At 60.3% G+C, this 11,874-nt stretch overlaps 2 protein-coding genes across 2 annotated transcripts in view; both read right to left on the bottom strand.

The window, feature by feature from the left end:
- Window positions 1-4,915, bottom strand: part of LOC117648460 — a 119,799-nt gene extending 114,884 nt beyond the window's left edge. The window contains exon 1 of the mRNA XM_034390965.1: window positions 4,750-4,915. Within this exon, the coding sequence (XP_034246856.1) occupies window positions 4,750-4,825 (76 nt within the window). The 5' untranslated portion in view covers window positions 4,826-4,915. The remainder of the gene's footprint in view (window positions 1-4,749) is intronic.
- A 937-nt stretch (window positions 4,916-5,852) lies between these two features.
- On the bottom strand, window positions 5,853-11,387 carry LOC117648450 (proton channel OtopLc-like). The gene is made up of 11 exons (XM_034390954.1): window positions 11,227-11,387; window positions 10,159-10,270; window positions 9,522-9,650; window positions 8,831-8,950; window positions 8,323-8,511; window positions 7,821-8,021; window positions 7,501-7,621; window positions 7,364-7,421; window positions 6,996-7,139; window positions 6,436-6,691; window positions 5,853-6,173 (listed from the first exon to the last, which is right to left on the bottom strand). The coding sequence occupies exons 1-11, from the start codon at window positions 11,385-11,387 to the stop codon at window positions 5,853-5,855; spliced, it is 1,812 nt and encodes a 603-aa protein (XP_034246845.1).
- Window positions 11,388-11,874: the final 487 nt, after the last annotated feature.

Here is an 11,874-nt window from a genome sequence, read left to right as displayed (position 1 = left end):
CCGCTCTCTTTTTTTTAGCATTTTCCGATGCCTTTGTTTTAGGGCGTCCCGGCCTCCGGAGTGAGGCTTTGGGACCGAGGCGGGGGGTTTAAAAGGGGAAAATGTTCATGGACTAAACCTGCTGCCTGCGTGTGTGCGTGCGTGGGGGGCGTGTGTGTGGGGTGTGTGTGTGTGTGTGTGTGGGGTGTGCGCGCCGCGCGCGCGCGCGCGTGTGTGTAGGTGTGGAGTGCGCACTGCCCAAGTGGGGCAACTGCGATGGAAAAGCGCGCCGTGACTATTTCAAGGGCATCGGCGGGACCTAAACGAGATTAGAGAAAACTGTGTGTGTGTGTGTGTGTGTGTGTGGGGTGTTTTGTGTGTGAGAGAGAGAGAGAGAAAAGAGAGAGAGAGAGAAAAGGGAGGAAAAAAATTCTGGAGGCCGTGGAAAAAAAGGGGGGGGGGGGGGGGAGCAGCTGTGGGGCATACAGCTGTAATTACTCTGTCAAAAATGACTAATTTTACTGCAGAGACACGCGGCGGCGAATTCGAGAGTTCCGCGTCCCGGCGCGCATTTTGCGTAGTGCTTCACACTCTTGTTTGCGCCGGACCGGGGGAGGGGGGGAGGGGGAGGGGACGGGGGGGGGAGGGGAGGGGGAAGGGAGGGGGAGGGCAGGCCTGCAGGGGTGCAGGCCGCAGCCCGTGCCAGCCCCCTGCCAGCAGCAACGCCGTCATAACTCTTGGTCGCGAGGCGAGCAGGCGAGAGCGAGAGGTGAGTAAATAACGGCCTCGCGAACAGAGAGTGCAAAGTTGGAAGACAGAGCCAGCCTAAGAAGGGCGTCCGATTCATATTCAAATGCCGGGGCCGTGGGCCTCGCTGCGGGCCGTGAGCCTCGCCGGGCCGTGACAGGTGCGGCGTGCGCATACAGGGCGGCACGCGTGAGCGCGTGAGGGAAGGACAGAGCTTGTTTACGCTACCGTTTTTCCCCTTTTTTCTCTCTCTCTCTCCTCCTCTTCTCTCTCTCTCTCTCTCTCCCTCTCTCTCTCTCTCCCTCTCTCTCTCCTCTCCCCACCCCTCTCTCTCTCTCTCTCTCTCTCCCCCTCTCTCAGAAATATCATTGTTCGTGGAGGTGTACCCGGAAGGACCCGAGTTCAAATCCAAACAGATTTTTCTTTTTGAAATATAATTATTTATTTTAATTATTTTTTTTTCAACGGTTTCGGTTTTATGTCTTATTTTTCCATGTTCGGCTGGGAAAACTTTTTTCCCGCTCGAGTCGGAAAGGCAGGGAAGCAGGAAACACTTGTCCTGTTTGCAGTTCATTGGTCTGTCAGGCGATTGCATTAATTAGTTTGGAAACACTTGAAGTATTCTCTGGCTGCTGGCTGGCTGGCTGGCGGGTGGGCGACTCAGCAGCCAGCACACTGATTCCGAGAGTCGTCGCTCTGTCTCTCTCACACCGAGACGGGAGGCCCCTCGAGTGCGAGAGAGACAGAGCGACGACAAGCAGCCTGGGCACACCGAGAAGAGAGCCGGAGGGGAGGGGAGGGGAGGGGAGGGGGGGGGGAGGTGGTTCAACCTCACACGACCCTCTCCAATTTCACCCCTTCAGCCTCACAATGACTGACCAAATTAACCAAAGGCTGTCGGTGTAGTGAGAAATTTTAGCAGGGTTTTCCTGGAGGACCAGCGGGCCCCGGGGGCCCTGGAGGCCCCACAGGGGGTCGAGCGGGCGAAACACGAGTTACTGCCGACTAGCTGGTGATGCATGAGCTTTAAAAACAGCCATATATTTCATCTGTGCACACTTGGTTTCTCTGGGGCGAATTTCACACTCCGAATGAGAAGAAGTTGTCGCTCGGGCCGGCCCGGCCCCGCACGCAGTACGCATCGGGCTGGCGGCCCGGGGGCGGCTCAGGGGCCCGGCACAAGGGCCGATAAGCCGGCAAACTTTGCCTCGCTTTATGAATTCCTTGCTTGAATCCACGATTAAGGCGAGCATCGTTTTTGTATGGTAATTAAATGGGGCGCCGCCATTGTCGCGAGGCTCAGGCCGGCCGACGTACGCAGAGCGGGGGGGGGGGGGGGGGGGCAGGCGGGGCGACGCGGAGCAGGTTGGCCAACGACTCAAGCAGGCCGCACAGTGGGCCAGAAGACCGGTGGGCGCGGACAAAAATCCGGACGCGTTTTGTGCTCCGAAGTCGCTAAGTTGGGCTTGAACCAAACGTGTGACCCCACCAATGGATTGCTTTTCGAACGAGGAACCCATTGGTGGGGTCACACGTTCGGTTCGAGTCCCATTTAGCGACTCTGGAGCTCGAAACGCGTCTAGAGTTTTGGCCGCCTCCACCGGTCTTCTGGCCCACTGGTTTTCCCAGGAAGCCTATGCTAGAGACCAAAGAGACATAGGCGATTCCCGAGTTCCTGAGAAAACCGTGAGCCGCTTTCACCGTGCACCACGTTGCCGACCTCTGAAAAATCCAAGCGCTGCAAGTTGTTGCACATCAAACGCGGTTATCGCAAAGTTGCGTTCGTCTCTCATTCGCTTTGAGTTGGTTTATTCGGCCGCCTGAGTCCCCCTGAGCGACAAATTGCCTCTGCATCAAAGCGCCACGGCTGCGATCGGAGCGCGCCAAATCCGGCAGTGATGAGCGAAAAGAATTAAATCAGTATTTCGGGTAGGAAAGGGCGTGAATTGACGGCCGAACGAAGCTGGACTTGATTTTGACGGTTTTTGTTGTTTCAGGTCGGAAGGACCGAAGGCACCGAAGGGGAGACTTGCCATCCTTCACTCCATCCCTCTCGCTCTCTCGCTTATTGCAACCTGCGGAAAAAGGAAGAGAGGAATCGGCGCGCTTGTTTTTTTTCTTCCCAGCTTTTCCCCCCCGTCTTTCCGGTCATCCGTTGAAGATGAGTAGTTGTTGTCGTAGGGTTCCCCCCGTCCCGGAATTTGCTGCCGAGTTGAGCAGCGAGCGAATCATGATCTGAGTTATAGCTGTCTGGATGCACCGCCGACCTGGGGTCTGGGGCCGCCTGGGGGGAAGTCAGGGTGTCAGAGAGAGAGAGAGAGAGAGAGAGAGAGAGAGACAGACAGACAGACAGACAGACAGACAGACAGACAGACAGACAGACAGGCAGACAGACAGACAGACAGACAGACAGACAGACAGACAGACAGAGTGTGTGTGTGTGTGTGTGTGTGTGAGTGAGTGAGTGAGATTTGGGGGATGGTGCGTGAAAGATTCCAGGGGCCGCTGGAGCGCTCTCACTTTGGCTCCAGCCCCGCATGCATGGACAAGTGGCGTTCCTGATCGACTTAATTTCTGGGGACGTCGTTGCCGATTCATGGGGTTTGCGGCTGCCAGGCCGAGGCAGGGCTGCCAGGAGGGGACGGCCGCGCCGCGCAGACATGCTCATGGAAGATTGAAAAAGAGCCAGCGACCGCCAGCGACTGGGGACGGAGGGCCTGGACGGCCAGGTCACTGGTCATTCCATATTCATGGGCGAGAGAGATTCGAGTTGCACGTGCAACGGATTTAAGATCGAACCCTGAGCAAGGTAACGTACGGGTGCAGCCGCACATCATTTCGATACCTCGCTCGCCTCGCTACCCGCGCCAGAACGGCCCTATAAACACGCACTCTGCACCGAAATCCGATCGACCACAGTGGGCCAGAAGACCGGTGGAGGCGGCCAAAATCCCGGATGTGCTTTCAGCTCCAGAGTCGCTAAACAGGACTCGAACCGAACGTGTGACCCCACCAATGGATTCCTCGTTCATAGAGCAATCCATTGGTGGGGTCACACACTCGGTTCGAGTCCCACTTAGCGACTCTGGAGCTCAAAACGCGTCTAGAATTTAGGCCGCCTCCGCCGTTCCTCTGGCCCACTGTGCATCGGCGGTCGAGCCGACCTACACTGTTTCAATAAGGGAGGGTGGGGATTTCAAATTTGGAAACGCTTCTTGGCGCTCTGCTCAAGCGGAGCCTAAGTAATCCCCTCCAATCACAGACTTAAGGAGACCGCTCCATTTAGCCCGTCCATTCTAATCTCATTCATTCGTCCTTCTGTACACACGCGCGTCCCGTCCCGTCCGTCCCGTCCAAGGGAGGGAGTCACGGAGTCACCACCACGCCACTGAAAGTCCCCTTCCAAGTCTACGCTCAAGTCTCACCAGAAGTCTTCTCAGAAAGTCTCAGCGGAAGTCCCCCGGATGCAGAGCCGTGGTTGCATTCGTATATCGGACGGGCCATGAGGTGTGAAATCTCACACGCTTCTTCTTCAGGGTCCGCCCTGCAGACACCCTCCTCTCTCTCTCTCTCTCTCTCTCTCTCTCTCTCTCTCTCTCTCTCTCTCTCTCTCTCTCTCTCTCTCTCTCTCTCTCTCTCTCTCTCTCTCTCTCTCTCTCTCTCTCTCTCTCTCCCCGCGTCTCTCTCGCTCGGCCCTAATCCGCAGGGGCAGTGGTCGTTACAGGCGAGCGTCGTCTCTCTCGCACGCTACTTGTTCACAGTGTGGCGGTTCGTTAGCCCCGCTGTGGGATTACAAGCGCTTTTGCCCCCCTTTTTTTTGTTGTCAGAAATTTTCGGTTTTTGGACCATAGGATGTGTGCGTGAGTCCTCCGGAAATGCTTTCGACACTGTCATGTACGACAGAAAAATTCCCGGTATAACTATGTAAAAAATTAAAAAGAAGTTTTTTTTCTACGCTGGCGGCGTCCGGTCACCACCACCTGTCACCTCGCCGACGGCGTCGACGGCGTCCTGGCCACTCACCGAACAAGGACACGAGCAGGGCGCAAAGGGCCTGCAGGGCCGGGCACGACGTTCGCCGCATCCTGGGCGAGTACATCCTAGAGCGTGACGCACTACACCTCACTGCACTGCATGATGCACTGCATGGCTCGGACGCGGCGCGGCGGCGCGGCGCGCTCGGCGCGATCTAGACTTCGCGGACGTGGTCGCGGCGGCGTGGCGGCCGGGGCATGGCGGACACGGTGCTCGTGCGTCCGCGGCTGGGCTGACACTGAGGGGCGCAGAGCAGCGGCCCGCCGCCCCCGCCGCCCCCGCCACCCCGGCCGCCCCCGGCTGCCGCCACCCTCCCCGACCAGGACCTCGGCGCTGCCTCCGAGGGTTGTCCGCACCGCCACGCCGCCGCCGCACAGTGGGCCAGAGGACTGGTGGAGGCGGACAAAATTCTAGACGCGTTTTGAGTTCCAGAGTCGCTAAACAGGACTCGAACCGAACGTGTGACCCCACCAATGGATTCCTCGTTCGGACAGCAATCCATTGGTGGGGTCACACGTTCGGTTCGAGTCCCATTTAGCGACTCTGGAGCTCAAAACGCGTCCCGAATTTCGTCCGCCTCCACCGGTCTTCTGGCCCACTGTGCACCACGCCGCGGCCACCGCAACGCGCGCCCAATGAGGCGAACGGGCCGCAAATAAGCAACGCTTTCTAAAAAAAAAAAAACAGCTTTATTCGAGGCAACAGACAAAAATAACAATCGGTTCGTGTATTCGTTACAGTCGCGGGTTCAGTGTGCACAAATCAGTTGGCCAAACTGGTGCGCCTTGCGTCCCACTCTAAACGTCTCACGATTACATTTCCCGTAACGGGGAGGAAATGACGCAAGCATGCGACTTCTTCACACAGGCGCACAGAAAGATTCGCATTGCGTAGGAAAAGTTTCACTGAAAGACATTTAGAGAGCTGAAGCGAGCGATGCACAAAATGAACAAGCTTGGTGCTCCCGGGTCGGCCTGCGGGGAGGCTATCGCAGACGCTGGACAGGCGCGCGAAGGGTTGCCTACCCTGCGGGCGCGCCGCTGGCCGCAGGCAGCGCACCCTGAGTGTGAGAGAGACGCTAGCTACGCCGGCTAGTGCTGCTTGTCCGCCTCGTAGGCCGACTTCCAGATGTGCACGAGGCAGCCGGACGAGTGGAAGCGGTACAGCATGGTGAGGGGCACGGTGGCGTGAGAGATCATGGTCCACAGCACGCGGCCGTAGTAGTCGGCGCGGTGGTCGCGCGCGTCCACGGACTTGATCTCGAAGGTGTCGGTGATCCAGAGCGCCACGTTGCACACGATGAGGAAGGTGACCAGCTCGCGGCCCGGCTTCTGCAGGCGCAGCTTCACGCAGTTGGAGCAGCGCCGCATGCCGTCCATGATGAAGGGGGTCTGCACCAGCACCTGCGCCACCTGGGGGAGGAAACGACGGACTAGAGCGCCAGGCCCGGACCAGGCTGCCAAACTCCCGGACGCGTTTTGAGCTCCAGAGTCGCTAAATGGGACTCGAACCGAACGTGTGACCCCACCAATGGATTGCTCTCCGAAGAGGAATCCATTGGTGGGGTCACACGTTCGGTTCGAGTCCCATTTAGCGACTCTGGAGCTCAAAACGCGTCTAGAGTTTTGGCCGCCCGGCGCCGATCTTCTGGCCCACTGTGCTGCACCAACTCACCTGCAGGAGGATGGTGGTGATGGACAAGTAGGAGCGCTGCTCCAGGGCGGGGACGATGCTGAAGATGGCGTACAGGAAGAAGGCGGGAATGCACAGGAACAGCAGCAGGTGGTCGAGCAGGCAGGACGACGAGGTGGCGCGGACCACGTCCAGCTTGGCCAGCCGGCAGTAGGCCACCATCACCGCCACCGTCATGAGGGCGAGCAGCGCCACCTCCGTCACCGAGTTGACCGTCAGCCCCACCTCCATGTACTCGCTGTGCGCAAAGTCGGCGTCAGTGTCGGACTTACTTTGCCCAACGTCGAACAGGCATTCGCACAGAGGGCCAGAAGACCGGTAAAGGCGGACAAACTTCCGGACGCGTTTTGAGCTCCAGAGTCGCTAAATGGCAGTCGAACCGAAAGTGTGACCCCAGCAATGGATTCCTCGTTCGGAGAGCAATCCATTGGTGGGGTCACACGTTCGGTTCGAGTCCTGCTTAGCGACTCTGGAGCTCAAAACGCATCTGGGATTTGGACGCCTCCGCCGGTCTTCTGGCCCACTGCGCGCCACCAGCGTACCTGTCGGCCATGGCGAGCAGGAACAGGATGATGGAGATGGCGGCGCCCACCAACACGATGAGCCCCGCGAAGAGGCCCTTGTTGGCGGAGTGGCAGTCGGCGTGCAGCACCACGTTGCTCACGAAGCCGCTCTGCGGGGACATAGGCGGCGGCCGGCACAGGGACGCCGTCGAGCCCCTGGCGAAGGAAGAGCAATCCATTGGTGGGGTCACACGTTCGGTTCGCGTCCCGTTAACCGACTCTGGAGCTCGAAACGCGTCTAGAGTTTTGGCCGCCTCCACCGGTCTTCTGGCCCACCGTACCTGCTCGTGGTGCTGCTGGCGCTGGAGGTGCTGGCCGCGCTGCTGTGGTTGCCCTTGTCGGGCTCCTCCGGCGCCGCGTTGCTGCAGGTGCCGATGTTCTGCCAGATGACGAACAGCACGCCCACTGCAGCAAGGCCACAAGGTTCAACAAGGTCCTCAAGTTGCCCGACAGTTGCCGATTTCTTTGGCGGCGCCACACTGACCGACGAGGATGCTGTACTCGATGGTGAAGGGGTACAGGTAGGGCGACAGGCTGTCCAGGACGGTGGACAGCTGTGTGGAGCCGCGGCACTCCGACGAGCCCAGCGAGGACGCGTTCATGAACTTGACCAGGTCCAGCGCCCCGCCTAAAAATTTTAAAAAGGATAAGTTAGGTTACAGAACTGCTGCGACTGGAAAATGAACCAAGAGGCTGCTCACGCTTGTGGTAGGTGATGAGGGGCAGGGCGACGGGCCCCGCCGGGGAGGCCGTCGGTGCCACCAGGGCCGCCGCCGCTGCGGCCGCCGCGGACGGCACCACCACCACGGGGCTGGGGTAGTCCGTGTCGTAGTCCAGCAGGGGGTCATCGGGCTGCTCCAGGTGCTCGGGGTGGTCGTGGTGGTCGTAGTGTGCTAGCGAGTCCATGGTCTCACGCAGGATGGTCCACACCCAGAAGCACAGGCTGGACGACAGGCAGTGCATGAGGGCGAAGCGCGCCAGCTCCTCGCACCGGTTGATGATCACCTGCGAGGCCATCAAGGCGGCATTTTGAACAGTTCGCCATCGTGTGCGGTCGGACAATGAGCCAGAAGACCGGTGGAGGCGGCCAAACTTCCTGACGCGTTTTGAGCTCCAGAGTCGCTAAATGGGACTCGAACCGAACGTGTGGCCCCACCATTGGATTGCTCTCCGAACGAGGAGTCCATTGGTGGGGTCACAGGTTCGGTTCGAGTCCTGTTTAGCCGTTCTGGAGCTCAAAACGCCTCTAGCGTTTTGGCCGCCTGTGCGTCGGCAGGCGGCAGGCGCTGGCGGTCAGTAAACTCACGTTGGAGTACTTGAAGATGAAGAAGAGCTGCAGGAACGAGTACACTGGGTACAGCACGTCCAGGACCAGCGTGGCGGGCGAGGCGCACTTGTAGAACTCGTCCGGGTCCTGCAGCAGGAACATGGCCTGGTAGGCCAGCAGCAGCGACGAGTGCACCAGGTGGCCGAAGCAGAAGCCAGCCGCACCCACCTGCAGCAAGGCCGAGCAAAGCGCAGCGCTGTCGGTCACTCTCCTCGTCGTCGCACAGTGGGCCAGAAGACCGGTGGAGGCGGCCGAAACTCGAGACGCGTTTTGAGCTCCAGTGCCGCTTAATGGGACTCGAACCGAACGTGTGACCCCACCAATGGATTCCTCGTGCGGCGAGCAATCCATTGGTGGGGTCACACGTTCGGTTCGAGTCCCATTTAGCGACTCTGGAGCTCAAAACGCGCCTGGAGTTTCGGCCGCCTCCATCGGTCTTCTGGCCCACTGTGCGTCGACCACCTCGACGTCTCGACATGACGCCCACCTTGAGGTAGAAGCTGGCGGCGTGGCTGGCGTCGCTGAAGCAGTAGTCGTGCGGCACGGGCTGCACCGGCCGAGGCCGCGGCGGCGTCAGCGACGTCCGCGGCGACGCCTTCGGGGACGTCTTCGGCGACCGCGGCGCCGGCGGGCGGCCGTCCCCGGACTTGGCGGCGCTGCCGGGAGCTGCGATGCGAAACAAGGGGCAACCAGCTCTAGATAATCTACGTCACTTCGGTAAACCGTGAAATAATCAACTCAATCCGACAATCACAATTATACTCTGGGAGAGTAAATCGCCTTTGACCGCAGCTATCTTGGAAACAGAGGCCTCCCAAAGTCAGCAAAATGACAAGCAAAGTGAGCCCATCCATTGGTTGGGTCGGGTCACTTCCGGTGGCAGTTACACTAGTAACGCCCAGGCGCACAGTGGGCCAGAAGACCGGTGGGGGCGGTCAAAATCCCGGACGCGTTTTGGGCTGCAGAATCGCTAAATGGGACTCGAACTGAACGTGTGACCCCACCAATGGAGAGCTCTCCGAACGAGGAATCCATTGGTGGGGTCACACGTTCGGTTCGAGTCCCATTTCGCGATTCTGCAGCTCAAAACGCGTCTAGAATTTCTGCTGCCTCCACCGGTCTTCTGGCGAATCCACTGTGCGTCGTAGAGTGTCTCCCTCTCCGTCGCACTCATGGACCGTCATGGACGTACCGCTGGCGAGGATGAAAGCTTGGCGGGCTTTGATGCGGTTGAGGTACCGTCGGATGTCCGTGTACAGGAAGACGAGGTACAGCAGCCCCAGCCCCACCAGGTAAAGGCTGAACGCCTGTGAACAGGAGCGGAGCCGAGCGGGTGAGGCGAGGCGAGGCATGCACCGCACCGCGGCACCGCGGTACGGCACCGCGCAGCACAGCGCAGCGGCCTCACGCACACAGACGCACAGGTGCATGTGCACGCGCGCACTCGCGCACTCACTGCACCGCTGCAAATATTCTCCGAGTGTCGATGGGTTAATCCGGCCGTCGCACAGTGGGCCCGAGGACACCAGTGGAGGCGGCAAAAACTCTGTACGCGTTTTGAGCTCCAGAGTCGCTACATATTGGGACTCGGACCGAACGTGTGACCCCACCAATGGATTGCTCTCCGAACGAGGAGTCACACTTTCAGTTTGAGTCGTGCTCAGCGACTCTGGAGATGAAAACGCTTCTAGAGTATTGGCCACCTCCACCGGTCTTCTGGCCCACTGTGCGTCGGCCGTGCTAACAGCAGCCTGGTTTTTACCACCCCTTCAAGCTGTTCAATCCTGTTTAAAGTGTGCCAGTGCGCGTGCTCACCTCTGCGAGCACGGGAGACTTGCCCGCCACCAGGCTGCTGATGTAGACCACCACGCCCAGGGTGACGATGAACACGGCGTACACGCAGCTCAGGATTTGCGTCAGGTTACGCCTGTCGTGTCGGAAGAAGGTGGTCACGGTTCAGGGTTCAAATCTCGCACTACAGTAAGTTTTTCGTTCTCTCTTCAAAAGTTTTGGTCCGCTACCTGAGCATGGTCCGCTTCTCGCGGCTGGTGGACGGCGGCGCCGACGGCGAGGGCGAGGCCGCGGCGTGGAGGCCGTGGAGGTCCTCCTCCGGGATGAGGACTCGCTCGGACACGGAGCGGCGCGTCAGCCCGGAGCGCGGCGACAGCCCCAGCGCCATGCCCAGCCCCGCCAGCCCGGACATGTCCGAGGTGCCCGACGACGTGCTGCCCGAGGACCGCTCCAGCACCTGGCCAGGACCAGGGCGTCACAGTGGATTTGCCAGAAGACCGGTGGAGCGGCCAAAATTCTAGACGCGTTTTAAGCTCCAGAGTCGCTAAATGGGACTCGAACGGACCGTGTGACCCCACCAATGGATTGCTCTCCGAACGAGGGATCCATTGGTGGGGTCACACGTTCGGTTCGAGTCCTGTTTAGCGACTCTGGAGCTCAAAACGCGTCTGGAGTTTTTGCCGCCTCCACTGCTCGTCGCACACACTCTTTGCTTACCTGCAGCAGCTCGTCCGCCGGGGCCAGTGCCGGCGCGGAGGCGGCGGCGCGCGGGAGGCCGGCCGCCGCTTCCGCCAGCGTGGGCGTGGACGCGGACACCACCAGGGTGGGCGGGGGCGGCGCGGGGGCGGCGGCGGCGGTGCCGGAAGGGGTCGCGAGGGGCGACGGCTCCAGCACCGCCTCCAGAGCGGCCTCCAGGCCTCCTGGGGGGTCCGGCGAGGCCGGCTCCGAAGTGGTGCCCGCCAGCAGCGCTGTGCCAAGAATCCGTAGGTGTCACTCTTTGCCCTCTGTCTGGCGCGGTGTTCGAACCCGCCGTGTCTCCCTCGCACCGCAACGGGGTGCTCCGGGGGCGCGACAGAGACGCACTTACAGAACCTGGTGTCGCGCCATGGGTCCCGCAGCCTTCGCGGGAAGTGCCCCCGCAAGTCCCGCAGGTCCTTGAAGTCCTTGAGGTCCTTGAACGGCTCTCGCCGCTCCCGGTCCCGGTCGCCGTCACCGAGTCCGCGGAGGCCGCGGTGGCCCGGTCTGTCCCTCATCCCGCATCGCCCGGGACGCCCTGTGGGACACGGGGGTGGAGAGGTCTCAGCCGTCACTCTGTCTCTCTCGCACCCTCGCGGAACGCGCCGTCACACAGTGGGCCAGAAGACCGGTGGAGGCGGCCAAAACTCTAGACGCGTTTTGAGCTCTAGAGTCGCTAAATGGGACCCGAACCGAACGTGTGACCCCACCAATGGATTGCTCTCCGAACGCGGAATCCATTGGTGGGGTCACACGTTTGATTCGAGGCCTGTTTAGCGACTGGAGCTCAAAACGCGTCTAGAGTTTCGTCCGCCTCCACCGGTCTTCTGGCCCACTGTGCGTCAGTGAGACAGCGAACACGAAGAGGCACCACGTGGAAGGGCTTCGGGTACATCCTTGGGCTGCGAATCGCTGTTACGTCCCTTGCACCCTTCTTGCCGTTTCGAACAGTGCCCGTCTCTCTCGCACCCCCGAGAGAGGCGGAGTCGCTCTGCCGCCGCAGCC

Source organism: Thrips palmi, unplaced genomic scaffold (genome assembly GCF_012932325.1).
Source record: "Thrips palmi isolate BJ-2018 unplaced genomic scaffold, TpBJ-2018v1 HiC_scaffold_3, whole genome shotgun sequence".
In the NCBI taxonomy this organism is placed as follows: domain Eukaryota; kingdom Metazoa; phylum Arthropoda; class Insecta; order Thysanoptera; family Thripidae; genus Thrips; species Thrips palmi.
Note: the sequence above shows the minus strand (reverse complement) of the source record. Positions and strands in the feature narration are given on the sequence as shown.